Raw genomic sequence first — 22050 nt, forward strand, 5'->3', positions numbered from 1 at the left:
GGGCACAGTGGAGCAGCGGTAGAGTTGCTGCCTTATAACACCAGAGACCCGAGTTCGATCCTGACTACGGGCGCTGCCTGTATGGAGATTGTACATTCTCACCGTGACCTGTGTGGGTTTTCTCCGGGTGCACCAGTTTCCCCCCCACACTCCAAAGACTTGCAGGTTTATGGGTTAATTGGCTTTGGTAAAAATTATATATTGTCCCTGGTGTATGGGGATTCGCTGGTCAGCACGGATTCAGTGGGCTGAAGGGTTACATAGAAACATAGAAAATAGGTGCAGGAGTAGGCCATTCGGCCCTTCGAGCCTGCACCGCCATTCAATATGATCATGGCTGATCATCCAACTCAGTATCCTGTACCTGCCTTCTCTCCTTACCCCCTGATCCCTTTAGCCACAAGGGCCACATCCAACTCCCTCTTAAATATAGCCAATGAACTGGCCTCAACTACCTTCTGTGGCAGAGAATTCCAGAGATTCACCACTCTCTGTGTGGAAAATGTTTTTCTCATCTCGGTCCTAAAAGATTTCCCCCTTATCCTTAAAGGGGTTGTTTCTGTGCTGAATCTCTAAACTAAACTAAACTAGACTAGAGAGTTGTAAAGTGCCCAAACGTGTCGTTGGGCCCAGCACATTCACATCGTTCATGTGGGCACCCATATGTATCAGTCCCATCTTCCACCACTGGACTGTAGCCTTCAGGTCATAGAGTGATATAGTGTAATAACAGGCCCTTTGGCCCAACTTGTTCCAGCATGTCCCAGCTACACTGGTCCCACCTGTCTGCTTTTGGTCAATATCCCTCCAAACTTGTCCTGTCCATGTACTTGTCTAACTGTTACTTAAAAGTTGGGATAGTCCCAGACTCAACTACCTCCGCTGGCAGCTTATTCCATACACCCTGTGTGAAAAAATTATCCCTCAGATTCCTATTAAATCTTTTCTCCTTCACCTTGAACCTCTGTCCTCTAGTCCTCGATTCCCCTACTCTGGGCAAGCAACGCTGTGCATCTAACCGATCGATTCCTCTCATGATTTTATACACCTTTATAAGATCTCCCTTCATCCTTCTGCGCTCCAACTAATAGAGACCCACCCTACTCAACGTCTCCCTATAGCTCACACCCTCTAGTCCTGGCATCATCCTCGTAAATCTTCCCTAAACCCTTTCAAGCTTGACAATATCTTTCCTATAACATGGTGCCCATTCTAGATACGATAACTTTATTCCTGTTGTTTTTATGGGGTGAATTTTCGAAAATATAGTTTTTCCGTGTATGTGTGTGTGTTTATATATGTATGTTGGTTTATATATGTGCATGTTTGAGTGTATATGTGGGTGTAAATGTGTGTGTGTGTGTGTATATATATATGTGTGTGTATGTGTGTGTGTATGTATGTGTGTTATATGTGTGTGTGTGTGTATATATGTGTTTGTATATGTATATCTGTGTGTATGCAGGAGTGTGTATATATACGTGTGTGTGTATCCCTGTGTGTATCCCTGTGTGTGTGTATATGTGTGTGTATGTGTATCTGTGTATACATGTGTGTATATATGTGTGTGTGTATGCCTGTGTGTGTAATTACCTGTGTGTGTATATACGTGTGTGTGTGTGGTTATACCTCCATCTAACATACACACACACCTGCCAAACATATATTTTCTGATATATGTGTGTGTGTATATACATATCTGTGTATATGTGTGTGTATGCATGTGTATATATATGTGTGTGTGTCCCTGTGTGTGTGTATATGTGCGTGTGTATGTATCTGTGTATACGTGTGTGTATATATGTGTGTGTGTAATTACTTGTGTGTGTATATATGTGTGTGTGTATATATGTTTGTGTAATTACCTGTGTGTGTATATACGTGTGTGTGTGTATACACCTCCATCTAACATACACACACACCTGTCAAACATATATTTTCTGAGATCTATTTTTGCTTCTTTAACAGTTTCACGCTTGACTTTGTTGCTGAGCAGAAAATTCCTAACTTCTGACAAACTGAAATTGGGCGAATGAATTGTTTGCTAAGGTGTAGAGTTTTATTTTTAATTTTGGTTGTATTATTTTTATTCTTAAAAGCATGGAAACGGCTTTGTGGAGTTTTAATAGAGTATCCGGCTGGAAAATGTTTCAGTTTCATTTTGCGCCATACAATCTCCACTCTAAAAGTCTTTTTCATTGTAACCACAAAAGGAAAACTTGCAGTTATGCTGCATGTTCTTACGAGGTGTTCAACCACAACTTTTACATCTGTCCCAATGCATAAAAATCAATGCGTTTGTAAAGCAGCCACATGCTCAGCACAGGACAGCGTGTACCTGGTGCATCAACAGCCATGAGATTACATCTGTTAACGTAGTTTAATGGTGACTGAAGGAAAGGTTTGGACTGGATCTGCTGGCTCTTTGTGTAGGGGATCGGTTGAATGCACAGATACAAAGGATCTACTGGAGGTGGTTGAACTCAGCGGGTGGAGTAATGTCCAGGGGGGAATTATGAATTATGGATGTTTCGGGTCAATATTCAGCATCGTGATTAAAAGTGGAGAGTAACGATGGCTAATTAGTGAAGAGAGCCGGCGAGATTCCAGGCTCTGGAGAAGGACTGTTTAGCTCCGTGGATGGGTGGTGAGGGAGGAGGAGTGAGGACAGGTGTTGGACCTCTTGTGGCTGCAGAGGTCGGAGTGACCGAGAGAGCGGTCCCCGTGGAAGGTTGGCACCAGGGAGGCAGGCATCCGGAGAGGGGCCCGGCAGTAGAGAGGTCGGCGCGGCAGCTGATGATGGGGCCGACCGACGGACGGACGTGGACGGACACGTGAAGTAACGGCGTCACTGCCAAGGGAAACTTCTGAATTCTCTGGGGTGGAACCCGCTCCAAGACAGACGTGAAGCTCACCATTTGACCTGTTTTTACAAAATGTTAAATGGTCAGCTCAACATAGATTACAAGACCTACACCAAGCCCAAACCAATTAGGAGCAGACGAGGGCATTCGATCCAATTTGTGATCCCAGCTACAAAGACAGATGTGTACAGCAATTCGTTCTTCCCCCGCACAATTAAAGCATGGAATAATCTCCACCCAACTATAGTTACCCAACCAGATGCAACTAAATTTAAAGTAGCTCTTTCTTCCCAATAACCCTTTCTGGCTTAAGTCCTCCCTCCACCACCTCCAGTTTAAATTCCATTTGGAATATTTTGGAGGACCAAGAAACCAAGAACCAAGCGAAGGAACGAAGGAGGACCTGGCGTGAGGGAGGGGGAAGAGCAACGGGGAACGTGTCCCGAGAAGGGAGGGTGTTTCAGATGTCCCAGACTGGACGGCCTCATCTTGAGAGCATATGTGGCCAAAATGGAGGATCAGGGTGAAAGGGATGGTATCCTTACAAGAAGATAGATACAAAAAATGCGGGAGTAACTCAGTGGGTCAGGCAGCGTCCATGGAGAAAGGGAAACACCAGTTTGTACAGATGTACCAGAGAAATTATTTTATCAGGATGCATGTGTAGGGAAGAACTGCAGATAGTGGTTTAAATCGAAGATAGACACAAAATCAGCAGGCCTGGCAGCAGCATCTCTGGAGAGAAGGAACGGGTGACATTTCGGGTCGAGACCCTTCTTTAGACTGATCTTATCAGGATGCATCACAGCTTGGTTTGGGAACAGCTCCGTCCAAGACCGCAAGAAAATGCAGCGAATTGTGGACGCGGCCCACACCATCACACAAACCAACCTCCCTTTTTTGATTCCATGTATACCGCACGCTGCCTCTGCAAGGCCAGCAGCATAATCAAGAACGAGTCTCACCCTGTCCACTCCCTCTTCTCCCATCTCCCAACAGGCAAAAGGTCCAGAAGTGTGAAAACTCACACCTCTCGATTCAGAGACAATTTCTTCCCAGCTGTTATCAGTAGCAATGTTACAAAATTTTGAGATTTAAAAAATCAAGTCTGTAATTTATCCCATCAGATAAAGCATAAAAAGAAGTTTAATTTGACACTTAATTCACTTTCATATCTCATGTATTTAAAAAGTTATGGCCATTTTCATACTCGGAAATTAGCATCTTGTTCCCTATTGATTTTCTATGGACGTAACAAAAAAGCTGTGATCGTGGACAGTCAAAAGCCCATATCTTTCTTAAAAATTAAGAGAACTGAATGAAATTTTCAGTTATCATAGATTGAACCATTCTGAAACAAATATAAAATAATCTTACTTGGATGACCTGAAATTAAAGCATATAATTAGTTGGTTACCCAAGTGTAGCTAATTTCAAACTTCAATTACTAGATCTAAACATCTATCCATTTCTTAATAAATGATTAACATTTTTAAATAGCCTAAGTGTGCAAATAATATTCATAAATAATTCACAATAAAACATGATTTTAAAATCTCATTTACATTAATTTATAGGCCAAATGGAAGGAATTTAGTGTTCAATTGCTGTAAATTAAAGTCCATTTTAAATCAGCTTTCTAGTGGGATCCTGTGAACGCGCTGGTTTAGAACGTTCACATTGCGGTAGATTTGTGCCCTCAAATGCCCAGAAAAATACTGCGGGATATAATGGGGCCAAAATGAGCTACTCGCAATATTAAACTTTGTATAAAGGGATCTTAAGAAGCCCTTTTTAATGTAAAAATAAGCTACATACCTTCTATTATTTGCTCTATGCGACCCTGACGGCTGTCGGTGGTCGCGGGTTTAGAGATTGATTTTTAAACTACTATAACTATTATCCAAGGCCTTTAAAACTAATAATAGCTTTTGCGACGGGGTCTTCCAGCGATTTTTCGTTAATAATTAACAAGGCTGAACATCTTCGATTTGAACAGCCTAGAGAAAATCGCGTTTTAAACCCGCCCCCCTCTAAACGGCGCCAAAATCGCACACACCCGCAGAGACAGATTTTCAGCGACGCTTCAGGTAGGCTTTGCAACATACCTATTATCAGGCAACTGAATCATCCTACCACAATCCGAGAGCAATGCTGAACTACCATCTACCTCATTGGTGACCCACGTACTCTCAATGATCGGACATTGCTGACTGTGCACTAAACATTATTCACTGCAAATGGCTCGATTGTAATCATGTATTGTCTTTCTGCTGACTGGGTAGCAAGCACCAAAAGCTTTTCACTGTACCTCGGTACACGTGACAATAAACCAAACTGAAATGAAAAGGTGGCATTTCGGGTCAGACTCTTTCTTCAGACCCTTCTCTGGTAATGATAGTGTTTCCTAACAAGAGACAGGGTGGAGAGAGGAGGTTTATAGTAAAGTCGACGACCCGTTGAGGCGCCAGAGATCCCCGTTATGACGCCAGTCAAAATGGCGATCTGAAAATGGCGGCGTGCCTGACTGCGCAGGCGCGGCTGACGGGTCCGGAGAAGAAAATGGCGATCCGAAAATAATGGCGTGCCTGGCAACCCAGTAAATAACAGTGGATAAGGCAGCGTCTCTGGAGAAAAGGAAAAGGTAACATTTTGGGTCAAGACCCTTCCTCGGACCCAAAACGTCACCTATTCCTTTTCGCCAGAGATATTGTCCAACCCGCTGAGTTACTCCAGCTTTTTGTGTCTATCTTTGGATTAAAATCCAATTTTTCACACAGAGAGTGGTGAATCTCTGGAATTCTCTGCCACAGAAGGTAGTTGAGGCCAGTTCATTGGCTATATTTAAGAGGGAGTTAGATGTAGCCCTTGTGGCTAAAGGGATCAGGGGGTATGGAGAGAAGGCAGGTACAGGATATTGAGTTGGATGATCAGCCATGATCATATTGAATGGCGGTGCAGGCTCGAAGGCCTACTCCTGCACCTATTTTCTATGTTTCTAAACCAGCATCAGTTCCTTCCTACACTTGTTAGTGGATAACGTGTCTAATAAAATGGAGACAGAAAGATCCAGAGAATGGTTACAAATTTCACAAATGAAAATGTCAGTGAATTGAAAATCTTTTAAAAGAAAAGATTTTCTGCAGCGGTGCACCAGTTCCTAAACTAAAGTATTAGCCTGGATTACATAGACTGCCTACTTTCCGACTGAGCTCTGGAGAAATCAGATCATGGGCATATATTCTGATCTCGTAGCAGAAAAGATGATAAAATCCAACTTTACAATTCGTGCTGGGATGAAGCAAGGGATTGGCCAGGGTTCCCAATTGGAAAGCTTTTATCGCAAAGCAGAAAAATATCTTTGAACATTTATCAACATGTTTTCCTGATGCACATAATTCTTAAGATAAGTAATTGGTTTATTTTCCACTTACCACGGAGTAAACAATATTGACATCTTAATTTTAATAGCCAATACACAAGTGGTACTTTGAGACCGGCTTGAAAATAACACTTTATTGTAAGAATCTCTGAATCATGGAAAATTTACTGCAGACTAACAATTTATTGGTCACTGAAACACTCCACAACATAATCCCGCCATCCATCTTTTGTACTAGAGCCAACAATTTATGGGCGGTACGGTGGCAGAGCTGTAGAGTTGCTGCCTTACAGCGCCAGATCCGGGTTCGTAGAAACATAGACAATAGGTGCAGGAGTAGGCCATTCGGCCCTTCGAGCCTGCACCGCCATTCAATATGATCATGGCTGATCATCCAACTCAGTATCCTGTACCTGCCTTCTCTCCATACCCCCAGATCCCTTTAGCCACAAGGGCCACATCTAACTCTCTCTTAAATACAGCCAATGAACTGTGGCCTCAACTACCTTCTGTGGCAGAGAATTCCACAGATTCACCACTCTCTGTGTGAAAAATGTTTTTCTAATCTCTGTCCTAAAGGATTTCCCCTCTATCCTCAAACTGTGACCCCTTGTCCTGGACTTCCCCAACATCGGGAACAATCTTCCTGCATCTAGCCTGTCCAACCCCTTAAGAATTTTGTAAGTTTCTATAAGATCCCCCCTCAATCTCCTAAATACTAGCGAGTACAAGTTCGTAGAAAATAGGTGCAGGAGGAGGCCATTTGGCCCTTCGAGCCAGCACCGCCATTCATTATGATCATGGCTATGGGTTGTCGCCAGTGCTGACTTCGGTGAATTCCATTGGCGACTACTTAAGTCAACCTACAACTGAATTGTCTTACCTTGTCGCGGGTGAATGTGGGTTGTGGTGGGTGTGGTCGTAGGTGGACGCCCTAATGGGCCACCGGTTGTCGGTAGCTTGACGTTGACTAGGTGGGAGGTTGTTGTAGACATTGTCGTAGGGAGGTCCAGTCGCCAGTTTATCGGCGACCTGCTACGACTATGACAGTCGCTGGCAGTCGCCGAAAAAATCGCCCAAGTGGGACAGGCCCATTATGCAACATCCAATGTCCTCAGTAGGGTAGAGGTGAATCGAACAGTGCCCTAGCTTAGCTCAGAACTGTTAGGGACTGTTCAGAACTGTTATCAGGACTGTTCAGAAGGCTGATAACGGAGGGGAAGAAACTGTTCCAGAGTAGGTTGTGCGCGCTTTCCAGCAAATACACTTACTGGGCCTCCCATATAACAATTACAGCACGGAAACAGGCCATCTCGGCCCTACAAGTCCGTGCCGAACCCTGAACATATGTCGTTCTTTTTTTCTTCTGAAATGTCACCTGTCCATTCCCTTCCAAGATGCTGCCTGACCCACTGAGTTACTCCAGTAAGATAGACACGAAATGCTGGAGTAACTTCAGTCTGACGAAAGATCTCGACCCGAAATGTCACCCACTCCTTCCATCCAGAGATGCTGCCTGTCCCGCTGAGTTACTCCAGCATTTTGTGTCAACCTTCGGTGTAAACCAGCATCTGCAGTTCCTTCCTACACATTTCGAGTTACTCCAGTACTTTGTGTTTTTCTTAAGATTCCAGCATCTGCAATTCCTTCTGTTTCGTTCTATTTCTCTGGACTGAAATCGATTCTCTTTTCTGCCCTAATGAGAGGACAATCTATATTTCTCCCTTCCTCATTGTCAACACCATAACATTATGCTGGATGAAAACCTGATGGGATATTGAATACAGATCAAACCATTTGGTCTCTCCATGATTTGACTCCTTGTCGACAGCGAGATTAGCCACCTGAGCAACGTAATTGAAACTGACTGTATGAACCTCGGGCGATTGACAAGGTGTGAATGGCTGTTAACCAAAAGTGATTATGAAAGATTTCAATGTCATACAGCGTGGAAATGAGTCCTTCGGCCCAACTTGTTCACACCACCCACCATATCCCATCTACACTAATCCCACCTGCCTGCATTTGGCCCGTATCCCTCTAAACCTTTCCTATCCATGTACCTGTCTAAATGTTTCTTAAACATTACAATAGTACCTGTCTCAACTACCTCCTCTAGCAGCTCATTCCATTCACCCACCACCGTTTCCGTTAAAAAAAAAAAGCTAGCCCTCGGGTTCCTATTAAATCTCAAACTGAAATTCTCCGTGCAACTGTAGAGACCATATCATTGTACGGGTGTGAGGCATGGACTCTCACACGGGGGTGGGGGTCATTTCCCCACACAAGCCATAGGTGACTGGGCAATCTGAACCCAAGCACCAAGTTGTAAGCGGCCGAAGGTGCGCGTTCCCTCGGGGCAGCCCTCACTCTCCCATGGTCAGCCTCCGCAGGTTTTAGGTCGTGTGGAGCGGAGGTGTGGGACAATGTTCATCCCTCCACAGTGACGTGATGTACGCGGGGGTCTGGACCAATCGCTGACAAGTCCTGCCCCGCCCCCCCCTGGCAACGTCATGTCCGTTATTTGACTTTTCTGTTGAGCGGCATTCAGTTCGTTGGCTTGTAGGCGACGCCGCCTATCGGCCAGGTGGCATTTCGGCAGAGCGGCCATTCGGTGAGTTTGCTTTTAGGCGACGCAGCCTTTCGGTTAGTTGGCTTTTAGGCATCCCACACTTTCGGTTAGTTGGCGTTTCAGCTTCGTACGCTTTCGGTTACTTGGCGTTTCGACTTCATTTCCATTCGGTTATTTGGCTTCCACTTCTTTGCTTCGGCTTCTCGTCCGCTCGGCGCCTCGTCCGGGTACCGGTACCTACACCCGAATGCTCAGAAAAATTCAAAATATCAGTTGGAGGGACCACATCACCGACGCCCAACTCTACGGGGAGATTCCACCTCTGACCGAGAAAATCAGGTTGAGATCAGGATGAGGCTCACTGGTCACTGCCACTGCCACCCAGAAATGACCAGCAAACAAGGTTGCGCTGTGGGAACCCACCCATGGATGACGTGACCCGGGACGACAAATCAAGACGTTGATGGAAGAGGCATTTGTACAGACAAAAGAGGAGCTTGCAAGCTGCAATGACTTCTCGCTATGACTCTCTGAAAAGTAAAGTTTTAGTTGTAACTTGACCAAGTGCGGCCCGTTGGGTTCCCTTCCCACAAGGCAATATTCCACCACTCACCCAAAGCCCCAAACTGCGCAGGCGCGGCTGACAGGTTCCCATTGTAAGGCCAGAGATCCACGTTGTGGCGAGAGTGACGGCAACCCTCCCCCCAACTGCTCAGGCGCAGCCAGCAAGTGGGAGCTCGACTGCGACAATTTTAGACTTTAAAATGGCAATAACTTGTAAAATATAGGATCAATGTGAACGCATCTCACTCTTCCTCTTCAATCCCCTATCCCCCTCCTCCATTATCCTCCCTCTCCCCACCCTCCACCAACCCTCCTCTGCTTCTCCCCCTCACCCCCTCCCTCCACTCCCCTCTCTTCCCCCAATCAATTAACTCCACATTGGCGGGTGGCTTCGGTGTTCTGTTACAAAATCTTACAGTGCAGCTAAGCCCACCGTTTTAAAGTCTTTTTTGTTTTCAAATCCCTTCATTGTCTTGTTCCTCTCTGCTTCCTTGCTCTCCGCCCCTACTACTTTTCCAAATCTCTGTAATCCATGGCTAGTCTCATGACCACCCCTGATTTGTATAGGTCGTTAGTGACTAGATCTCATCCTGCTTAAACTCTAAGCTCTGGAATTCCATCCCTAAAGGGCCTGTCCCACTTGGCTGTCTTTTGCGCGCCATTTACGTGACCTGCTAGCGTGTGGGTAGCGCGGGGATGGGCGCATGGAGTGGTGTGGAGGAGTGTGGACTGGCGTGCAGGAGTGTGGACTTCATCCTGCACTAAATCTTTGTGCGCCACCAGCCTGTCGCGTAACTGACGGCCAAAGTGGGACAGGCCCAAGACCCTGGCGCGACGCAACGTCTCACCTCCAACAGCAGCAGAAGCAGGCAAACGATCGTCAAACTCAGCCTGGGGCTCACGGCCATTGCGGATCCGGATCCGCCCCCACTCCTACTCCCAGAGCGGGGCCAAGAAAATTGAAGACAGACACAAAATGCAGGAGTAACTCAGCGGGACCGGCAGCATCTCTGGAGAGAAGCAATGGGTGACGTTTCGGGTCAAGACCTTTCTTTCAGACTGAAGAAGGGTCTCGACCCGAAACATCATCCATTCCTTCTCTCCAGAGATGCTGCCGGTCCCGCTGAGTTACTCCTGCATGTTGTGTCCATCTTCAAATGACGTCACGCGCTCTAGACGGCTGTGCGGGTGCATGATGATGCGTGGGACTCTCGCGGGACCGTCGCGCGACCGTCACTACCAGCCTGTCCGCCTAAGTGACGGCCCAAGTGGGACAAGCCCTTAAACCTACCTAAAATGTATTTATTTTTTATTTTTTGTCATCCTTTGAGAAATTGTCTGAATTTTCCCATGATTTAACTTTATTTATGTTCGATAAAGTCCTTTTAAAGTTAGGTCCCAAAGTCTTTTGGCTAGAGGAGGCAGGTACAATAACAGCGTTTAAGAGGTACATGGATAGGAATGGTTTAAGGGGGGGGGGGGAGGGATATGCGGAAAAGATGGGGAAATAGGACGGGCTTGAATGGGGCGTCTCGGTTGGCACAGGCGAGTTGGACCGAGAGACCTTCATTTAATTTATTATTGTAACGTGCGCCAAGGTACAATGAAAAACGTTTTTGCCACGTGCTACCCAGTCAGCAGGAAGATTATACCTGATTACAATCAAGGTGTCTATAGTGTAAAGGTGATAGAGTAAAGGGCCTGTCCCACTTTTACGAGCTAATTCACGACCTCTGCCGAGTTTGCCCCCGACTCATACTCGCAGCATGGTCGTCACGAGGTCGTAGGTAGGTTGTGATGCTTCTTCTTCTTCTTGCATATGGCGTGCACAGCCTAAAGTTTTAGGACAACTTGTTCTATTTGATCCAGGTTGATTGCATTCGTCGAAACAGGGTGGACCACGTGAAGGTTGCAATCTCCCACCCCAGGCCGTGATGCTAGTCGTAGGTACTCATGGCATCAAGTAGGTCGGGGCATTTTTCTAGCCTGATGAAAAATGTCCACGAGTAGAAAAGGTCGTGAATTAGGTCGTGAAAGTGGAACAGGCCCTTTAGAAATGCTGCTGTGGGAGTTGAGGATCAAACGAATGGGGCAAATGTAATGAATGATTACAGATCCACTCCAGGGAACAGCACGCGGAGTCGCCAGGCTTGGGCGCCATCTTGCAAGATGTTACCATCCTGTATGATTCTAGAGCCAGGTCACGATCAGGTGTGCAATGGAATACCATGCATTTCATGCGTAAGTGGGCTCAAACAATTGCGAGAGGTTTTTGCACTCTCCAGTATAAAGCAGCCCACATGATATCGACCACCACCTTTCACCATGCCATTGATACATGTTGTCTGCAAGTGTGCCCTGTCTACAAAACACAGCAGTTCCTTGTGTGAAAAAGAACTGCAGATGCTGGTAAAATTGAAGGTAGACACAAAACGCTGGAGTAACTCAGCGGGTGAGGCAGCATCTGAGGAGAGAAGGAATGGGCGACGTTTCAGGTCGAGACCCTTCTTCAGACTGATGTCAGGGGAGGGGGGCGGGACAAAGATAGAATGTCACAGAGGAGGAGCAGTGAGAGGGGATGTTGCTGAACTCTCATCGGAGAGAGGAGGAGAACTTCTTCAAAGTAGACACCTTGAGGAGATTTCGTAGTGGAGTGGACAAAATGTGTAAGAAAGAGCTGCAGATGCTGGTAAAATCGAAGGTAGACGCAGAATGCTGGCGGGCGAGGCAGCATCTCACGAGAGAAGGAATGGGCGACGTGCCTGCATTATCATAGTCATAGATACATACAGCGTGCAAACAGGCCCAACTTGCCCACACTGACCAACATGCCCTATCTACACTGGTGCCACTTGCCTGCGCTTGGTCCATATACCGCTAAACCTGTCCTATAATACCCGTTCAATTGCTTCTTAAACATTGTGGGAGTACCTGCCTCAACTACCTATGGCAGCTCATTATGTACACACCCCACCCTTTGAGTAAAAAAAGTTACCCATCAGTTTTCTAATAAGTCCATGACTACAACAAGCTGCAGCCTCCACTGCTGATAAGGATGAGGGCGCTGAGCACAGAGGAATATCATCACCCGCACTTTCCCTTCCATGTTGCACACCATCCTGATTTGTAAATATATTGCCATTGTTTCATTGCCACTGCTTCGGAATCCTAGCGCTCCTTACACCAGACAGAAGTGTACAGGAAGGAACTGCAGATGCAGGTTTACACCGAGGATAGACACAAAATACTGGAGTGACTCAGTGGGTCAGGCGGCATCTCTGGATAGAAGGAATGGGTGACGTATCGGGAGGTAGTGTAATTGCTGATGTGATTCCAGAACTAGGGGTCACAGTTTAAGGATAAGAGGGAAGTCTCTTAGGACTGAGATGAGAAAATCATTTTTTACACAGAGAGTGGTGAATCTGTGCAATTCTCTGCCACAGAAGGTAGTTGAGGCCAGTTCATTGGCTATATTTAAGAGGGAGTTAGATGTGGCTAAAGGGATCAGGGGGTATGGAGAGAAGGCAGGTACAGGATACTGAGTTGGATGATCAGCCATGATCATATTGAATGGCGGTACAGGCTCGAAGGGCCGAATGGCCTACTCCTGCACCTATTTTCTATGTTTCTATGATGCATAACCTTGAACAGTTCGTAGTTGAGGTCAGTGGTCAAGATGCATTAAAGAGACGAGGTTGCATGTTAAAAATAGAACAATTGGAATAGACGATCTGGGTCTATACTATAAATGACAGACATTTGATATGTCATTTTCACAACTTACCCCTCCATATCCCCTAGTTGCTGCATCACCCGCGGAGTTTCGCCAGTGCTTTTGTCTACCTCCATATCGCTAGACTCCCTCTCCCCTGACTCTAAGTCGGAAGAAGGGTCTCGACCCGAAACGTCACCCATTCATTACATCCAGAGATGCTGCCTGTCCCGCTGAGTTACTCCAGACAGAAGAGCTTCCCTTGTTATTCCGTGAGAGCTATTGTCGATGGGCAATAAATGCTGGCCTTCCAAATATTGAAAAGATTTTTAAATAGTTTGGGCCATTTTGATATTGAATGATTACAAGATACAGCATATAAACGGGCCCTTCACACAAAGTATCCCATTTTCACATCCGCTCCCTACACACTCGGGACAATGTACAGAGGCCATTTAACCCTACAAACCCGCGTGTCTTCGCGATATGGGAGGAAACCCACACGGTCACACGGTGAAGGTGAAAACTCCACACAGACAGCACCCGAGGTCAGGATCGAACCCGTGTCACTGGCACCTTGAGGCATGCGTAAGGTTTGAGTTTAGTTTATTGTCACATACACCAAGATACATTGAAAAGCTTTTGTTGCGTGCTAACCAGTCAGTGGAAAGACAATCCATGATTACAATCGAGCCATCCACAGTGTACAGACCCATGATAAAGGGAATAATGTGAATAATGTTTAGTGCAAGACCAAGTCCAGGAGATAATGTCAAGCTTGAAAGGGTTCAGAGAAGATTAACGAGGATGTCGCCAGGACTAGGGAGTCTGAGATATAGGGAGAGGCTCTGTCTCTATTCCTTGGAGCGCAGGAGGATGAGGGGTGATCTTATAGAGGTGTACCTCATAATCCTCATGAGAGGAATAGATCAGGTAGATGCACAGAATTTGCCCAAAGTAGGGGAATCGAGGACCAGAAGACATGGATTCAAAGTGAAGGGGAAAAGATTTAATAGGAACCTGAGGGGTAACTTTTTCACACAAAGGGTGGCGGGTGTATGGAACAAGCTGCTAGAGGAGGTAGTTGAGGCTGGGACCATCCCAACGTCTAAGAAACAAAGAGTCACGTGGATGGGACAGGTTTGGAAGGATATGGACCAAACACAGGCAGGTGGGTCAAGTGTAGCTGGGACATGTTGGCCGGTGTGGGCAAGTTGGGCTGCAGGGCCTGTTTCCACGCTGTATCACTCTATGACTCTGTGAAGAATCCGATCAAAGATGGTCCGAGGGTCATACTAATATCAAAAACTAATTTCACTTTCCGTAATCTTCATATGGCGACTTCTAAGAGCTGTTCTCAGTAACTCTTCAACCGTGCAATGATTACCCCTGCAACGGAGATTAGCTCCTTGGGCGGATACTGATTATTAAACAAAAGCGGCCATGTCAGATAACATTGTTGACAAGGAGACTGACAGGGATCTAATTCTGGTTAGGATTGTGCGAAATCAATGCAACCACAACTGTCTCTCTCTCTCTCTCTCTCTCTCTCTCTCTCTCTCTCTCACTCTCTCTCTCTCTCTCTGTCTCTCTGAGCACTTATTGTTCTGCTCCGCTGACTTATCTGCTCTCCTCCCCAAGGCGCTGTTACCCCTGTGCCTCCGGGCAGCAAAGGTATCTCCGCTGATTGAGAAAATTGATGACCAAAAAGAGCTGAAGAAATTGACACGGACAAGAAACAATGTGTTGATCCTGTTCTCCAAATCAGGTGAGAAGATTCAACGTTCTCTCCAGCTCGGTGCATTTACTTTGTTAGTCCTGCTCTGAAAGTCACGTTCAAAGGTTGCTGTCTTATCTGAAAACATTAACCTTCTTTTACTGAAAGGAATAGGTGACGTTTCGGGTCTCGACCCTTCTTCAGACTCCGTCTGAAGAAGGGTCTCGGCCCGAAACGTCACCTATTCCTTCGCTCCATAAATGCTGCCTCACCCGCTGAGTTTCTCCAGCATTTTTGTCTACCTTCGATTTTCCCGGCATCTGCAGTTCCTTCTTAAACCTTCTATTACTTGTCATATTTCTGTTCACTGTCGGTGTTCGGCCTTGCCCCACCACTTTTCCATTCCTCACATGCTCTAAATCAAATTCAGATTATAGATACAAAAAAGCTGGAGTAACTCAGTAAACAATGTCCAGTCCATCATCGGCTCTGATCTCCCTACCATCAAGGGGATCTATTGCAGTCGCTGCCTCATAAAGGCTGCCAGCATCATCAAGGACCCACACCATCCTGGCCACACACTCATCTCTCCGCTGCCATTGGGTAGAAGGTACAGGAGCCTGAAATCTGCAAGTATCCCTCTTAAGTATAGCCAATGAATTGGCCTCAACTACATTCTGTGGCAGAGAATTCACCACTCTCTGTGTGAAAAATGTTTTTCTCATCTCAGTCCTAAATGTTTTCCCCTTTATCCTTAAACTGTGACCCCTTGTTCTGGACTTCCCCAACATCGGGGACAATCTTCCTGCATCTAGCCTGTCCAACCCCTTAAGAATTTTGTAAGTTTCTATAAGATCCCCCCTCAATCTTTATCTATTAAATCTATTATCTATTAAACACAACTTCAAACAAACTATGAACTATAACAGCCTATTGCACTTTATCTGTGTATTTATGTGTGTGTGTATATATATATATATATATACACATCCTATGGTATTTGGTCACACTGATCTGATCTGTAGTTATGCCTACAATATTCTGTCGTGCTGCAGCAAGCAAGAATTTCATTGTCCTATCTGGGACACATGACGATAAACTCTCATCTTGACATCTGACTGTCACTATCTGAAGAAGGGTCTCGATCCGAAACATCACCCATTCCTTCTCTCCAGAGATGCTGCCTGTCCCGCTGTGTTACTCCAACTTTTTGTGTCTATCTCTGGTTTAAACCAGCATCTGCAGTTCTTCTTTAGCCATTTTCTTTAGTGCCGTACACGTTAGTCAACTTTTACTGGAGTGGAAGAAATTTCAAGTCATGTTGAGGATCGTTCAGTTTCAAATGGTTCAAGTCAAATTTTCTCCTATTAGTAAATAAGACACAAAATACTGGAGTAACTCAGTCAGTCAGGCAGCATCTCTGGAGAAAAGGAATAAATGGCATTTCGGGTCGAGACCTATGTAACTGGAATTCAGAAGGATGAGCGGGATTCTTATAGAAACATATAAAATTCTTATGCGATTTGACAGGCTAGATGCAGGAAAAATGATCCCCATGTTGGGGGAGTCCAGCACCAAGGATCACGGTTTAAGAATAAGGGGTAGGCCATTTAGGACTGAGATGAGAAAGAACTTTTTCAGCCAGCGAGTTGTGAATCTATGGAATTCTCTGCCACATAAGGCAGTGGAGGCCAATTCGCTGGATATATTCAAGAGAGAGTTAGATGCCGTCTGACTAGTGCCTTGTATAACCTCAGCATTTGAAGATATTTCCTCTATTGTATAACCTCAGCATTTCTTCCTTTCCTCTATTTCTATCACTCCTTAGTGTTGTACTCAGCTATTTCTGGATGGGAGCAGTGGAGGTGCTTTGATTATCTATTAGCCAGGCAGTAATCTCTGTGGCAGCATGGCACAATGGTGGCAAGCAGTGCTCAGTAACACCCATGTTTGCTCTCTTTATTGTCTACTAGGTGCCGCAGCTGAGCGACCACTTAAACTGCTCTCTGACGTGGCGGAAGCAGTGAAAGGGCAGGGCACCATTGCCTGGGTAGACTGTGGGTGAGTACTTGCTCAACAGTAAACAGAACCAAGATAATGGCCGTGTTAGTCACCGTGCGAGCTTCTTTTTGATTTAACCCATTACTCTCGTCTTTCGCCTCTCTCTCATTTCCCACTAAATGCCAATGACGGGCTGCATGGCGACGCGGCTGGCAGAGCCGCTGCCTCACAGCGCAACAAGCCCCGGTTCGATCCTGACCTCGGGTGCTTCCTGTGTGGGGTTTGCACGTTTGTGGCTGCGTGGGTTTCCTCCCACATCCCAAAGACATGCGCGGTCATAGGTTAATCGGCCTCTGTAAACTGCCCCTGAGTGTGTAGGGATTGGATGGGAAAGTGGTATAACATGGACTGGTGTGAACGGGTATGGGTACCGGCACAATATCATGAAACCCCTCCTTTGTGGGGTGATTTGCTGCTAGAATTCTGAAACCGAGAAGAAAATACTTAAAAGGACCGATCATGGGGCCGAAGGGCCTGTTTCCATGCTGTGTCTCTAAACTAAAAAGGATAGTCATGGAGTCATACAGCATGGAAACAGGCCCTTCAGCCCAACTTGTCCATGTCGACAAAGATGCCCTATCTAGCTTAGTTCCATTAGCTAAATCTTTGGTAGACAAAAGTGCTGGAGCAACTCAGCGGGTGCAGCAGCATCAATGGTGCGAAGGAAATAGGCTAAAAATAAAAATAAAATAAAATAAAATAAAATAAAAAAATTTAAAAACGTTTCGGGCCGAAACCCTTCTTCAGATGTGGGGGGGGGGGGGGGGGGGGAGAAGAAAGAAGAAAGGAAGAGGAGGAGCCAGAGGGCTGAGGGAGAGCTGAGAAGGGGAGGAGACAGCAAGGGCTACCATAAATTGGAGAAGTCAATGTTTATGCCGCTAGGGTGCAGACTGCCCAAGCGGAATATGAGGTGCTGCTCCTCCAATTTCCGGTGATGTTTTTTAAAAAGAAAAAACGAAAAAAGAAAAAAAGCATCTGCAGTTCCTTCTTAAACAGCTAAATCTTTGCCATGTATCATGAAATCTTGTCAATTCTCAATGCTCATTACAGCACGTTTTTCAGTTTATCTTCCAAAAACGTTTTTGCCTTAATTTTAGGGTTATAATAACTCTATTATCGGAACATAAATGATGGAATGCTAGCAATACTCAGCAGTTGTCTGAAGAAGGGTCTTGACCCAAAATGGCACCCATCCCTTCTCTCCAGAGATGCTGCCTGTCCCGCTGAGTTATTCCAGCATTTTGTGTCTATCATCGGTGTAAACCAGCATCTCCAGTTCCTCCCTGCACAGTTGGCATTCAAGGCTGAAGACCTGTCATTCATTTAACACCTCATAAATCTACAGAGTGTGCGAAGGCATTTTAGATATTGGCTCTTTTCACTGATCTTTTCCCCAATTTGTAATAGTGGACACAATAGACAATAGGTGCAGGAGTTGGCCATTCGGCCCTTCGAGCCAGCACCGCCATTCAATGTGATCATGGCTGATCATCCCCAATCCGTACCCTTTTCCTGCCTTCTCCCCATATCCCCTGACTCCGCTATCCCTAAGAGCTCTATCTAAGTAAGATGCTTTTTGTTCCTTGAAGTCTTTGCTAACTCCTGCAAGATCATTGCGCTCTGTCCATATCTTCAGTGGGTTTTTTTTGTGGGTGGCCCTTCAGTTTTCTTTTCCTTGTAGGTACTGAATCACCTTTAAAAGCCACAATTTGTTTCCATCGCCTCGTCAGGCAGGGCATTCTACATGTTCACGATTTCCTTTCGCGGAATTTTTTTTCCTTGTGTCGCCTTTTGGTTCTTTCACCATTCGCCTTAAAATTGACTCTGTTTTCAACGTTCCCACGAATGTGCATTTTTCCCCTTTTCTCTCTGTTGAACGAACCCCCAACACCACCTTCCCCTTTTGCTTTTCAGCCATCTCTACTCTGCCCGCGATCCTTGCTCTCCAGCAACCTTCCTCTGTCCCACACCCTCTAACACAGGCTTTGTCATTCCGACATCCCACATGTTTTCTCCACCCGCTCCATTGAGAATTCTTTTTCTACAGAGGAATGGATAGGGTAACTGCACAGAGCCCTTCACCCAGAGTAGGGTAATCGAGAACCAGAGGACCTAGGTATAAGGTGAGAGGGGGAAGATTGAATAGAGGGGCATCTTCTTTACAGAAAGCGTTGTAGGTATATGGCTGAACAATAACATCAAGGAGGTGGGAATATTCTTAGCTGGTCCCAGTCCAGAACCCATGACTGCAAGGGTGATAGAAACAGGCTCAGTGCTAACTTTGGGGGGTGGGAGATTGCAACCTTCACGTGGTCCGCCCTGTTTCAACGAATGCAATCAACCTGGCGTGCACAATCAAATAAGATCAAATAGAACAAGTTGTCCTACAACATTAGGCTGTGCACGTCATATGCAAGAAGAAGACGTGCTAAAGTTCAAAAGGAAATTAATTAATACTTAAGGAGGAAAACTTGCTAGTTTAAGGAGGGAAATAAGGAGGGAATTTGACTGAACTAATTGGATAACTCTTTCAAAAACTCGGCGCAGGCACAAAGCCCTGAGAGTCCTTCTGTGTGGGAAGATTTGCTGCAGGAACTCTGAAGCCGAGAAGAAAATACTTAAAACGGCCGACCGTTCGTCATCTGCAGAGTTTTTGTTTCGGGTATAGACTTTTTTTATTTTGTCAGTTCTGGACGATAGCCCAGAGAAATAGCTTTAAAGGGGAACGGGACAAAGGGAAATGAGGGTGGAATATGTGAATAAGCATGTGCACAAAGAAGTAGTCTGACCTGAAAAGCACTTTGGTGGTAAAAGAGAGAAGGAATTTATTGACATGTCCAAGAGCAAGCTGGTACAATGGAGAGAAAATAAATCCATTTACATGTCCTTTACGTCCCATTCAGAATGACCTAAAGTGCGTCGCAATTAATGACGTACATTTGAAGTGAAGTTAATGTTTAGTTTAGTTTAGAGATACAGCACGGAAACAGGACTTTCGGCCCACCGAGTCCGCACCGACCAGTGATCCCCACACATCAACACTCCCCTACACGCACTGGGGACAATTTTACAATTTATACCAAGCCAATTAACCTACGTCTTTGGAGCGTGGGAGAAAACCCACTGAGGTCATGGGGAGAACGTACAAACTCCGTACAGACAGCGCCCGTAGTCGGGGTCGAATCTGGGACTCCGCCACTGCAAGGCACCAACGCTACCCGCTGCACCACTGTGCCGCCACCGTTGCAATGTAGGAGACCTTGCAGCCAGTTCATGCAGACTGGCACGGTGGCGCAGCGGTAGAGTTGCTGCCTTGCAGCGCCGGAGTACCGGGTACGATCCCGACTACGGGCGCTGTCTGTTCGGATCAATAGACAATAAGTGCAGGTGGAGGCCATTCGGCCCTTCGAGCCTGCACCACCATTCAATGTGATCATGGTTGATCATCCACAATCAGTTCCCCATTCCTACCTTCTCCCCATACCCCTTGATTCCACTAGCCCTAAGAATTCTATCTAAGTCTCTTTTGAATGCATCAAGTGAGTCGGCCTCGTCTGCCTTCTGAGGCAGAGGATTCCACAAATTTACAACTCTCTGTGAGAAAAAAAAATATCTCTAAATGGCCTACCCCTTATTCTTAAACTGTGGCCCTTGGTTCTGGACTCCCCCAACATCGGAAACATATTTCCTGTCTCTAGCGTGTCCAATCCCTTAATAATTTTATATGTTTCTATAAGATCCACTCTCATCCTTCTAAATTCCAGTGAATACAAGCACAGCCGCTCCATTCCCTCAGCATATGACAGTCCCCCCCCCCCCCCCCCCCCATCCCGGGAATTAACTTTGTGAACATACGCTGCACTCCCTCAATAGCAAGAATGTCTTTCCTCAAATTAGGCGACCAAACCTGCACATAATACTCCAGGTATGGTCTCACCAGGGCCCTGTACAGCTGCAGAAGGACCTCTTTGCTCCTTCAACTCCTCTCTTTATGAAGGCCAACATGCCATTAGCTTTCTTCACTGCCTGTTGTACCTGTGTGCTTACTTTCAGTGACTGATGTACAAGGACACCCAGATCTCGTTGTACTTTTATAACCTGACACCATTCAGATAATAATCTGCCTTCCCATTCTTGCCGCCAAAGTAGATAACCTCACATGTATCCACATTATGCTGCACCTGCCATGCATCTGCCCACTCACCCAACCTGCCCAAGTCACTCGGCATCCTCATAGCATCCTTTTCCAGTTCACACTGCCACCCAGCTTTGTGTCATCTGAAAATTTGCTTTTGTTACTTTTAATTCCTTCATCTAAATCATTAATGTATATTGTAAATAGCCGCAGTCCCAGCACCGAGCCTTGCGGTACCCCTTTAGTCACTGCCTGCCATTCTGAAAGGGACCCGTTAATCCCTACTCTTTGTTTCCTGTCTGCCAACCAATTTTATATCCATGTCAATACCATACCCCCAATAACATGTGCTTTAATTTTGCCCACTTATCTCTCTGCGTGGGACTTTATCAAAGGCTTTCTGAAAGTCCAGGTACACTACATCCTCTGGCTCTCCCTTGTCCATTTCACTTGTTACTTCTTCAAAAAAATGTCAAGCAAATCCATGCTGATTTGGACCGATCCTGTTACTGCTAACCAAATGCGCCGCTTTGATAATCGACTCCAGCATCTGGTCTATAATTCCCCGCTTTCTCTCTCTCCTTCCTTTCTTGAAAAGTGGATAGCATTAGCTACCCTCCAATCCACAGGAACGGATCCAGAATCTATAGAACATTGGAAAATGATCACCAATGTGTCCACAATTTCTAGAGCCACCTCCTTGAGTGCCCTGGGATGCAGACCAAAAGGCCCTGGGGATTTATCAGCCTTCAGTCCCATCAGTCGCAACACCATTTCCTTCCGTTCCTCCGTCACCCTAGGTCCCCTGTCTATCTAGCACACACTAGCACTATCCTACACACTAGGGACAATTTATAATTTGTTGTCAAAGCCAATGAACCTACAAACCTGTCCGTTTTTGGAGTGTAGGAGGAAACCAGACCACCCAGAGAAAAGGGAGAACGTACAAACTCCGTACAGACAGCACCCGAGATCAGGATCAATAGACAATAGTTGCAGGAGTAGGCCATTCGGCCCTGCGAGCCAGCACCGCCATTAAATGT

At 45.9% G+C, this 22050-nt stretch overlaps 1 protein-coding gene across 2 annotated transcripts in view; it reads left to right on the forward strand.

Annotated features, from left to right (window-relative positions):
• The window catches only part of pdia5 (protein disulfide isomerase family A member 5), a 159428-nt gene that overhangs the window by 9697 nt on the left and 127681 nt on the right, over positions 1–22050 (forward strand). Inside the window, exons 2-5 of one of the 2 annotated variants that reach the window (XM_033024866.1) lie at positions 14141–14148; positions 14533–14536; positions 14735–14862; positions 16785–16872. In XM_033024866.1, coding sequence (XP_032880757.1) covers positions 14141–14148; positions 14533–14536; positions 14735–14862; positions 16785–16872 — 228 coding nt within the window. The remainder of the gene's footprint in view (positions 1–14140; positions 14149–14532; positions 14537–14734; positions 14863–16784; positions 16873–22050) is intronic. The other variant, XM_033024867.1, reaches the window with a different exon arrangement.

The sequence above is a fragment of the Amblyraja radiata genome, chromosome 7 (genome assembly GCF_010909765.2).
Source record: "Amblyraja radiata isolate CabotCenter1 chromosome 7, sAmbRad1.1.pri, whole genome shotgun sequence".
Lineage (NCBI taxonomy): Eukaryota > Metazoa > Chordata > Chondrichthyes > Rajiformes > Rajidae > Amblyraja > Amblyraja radiata.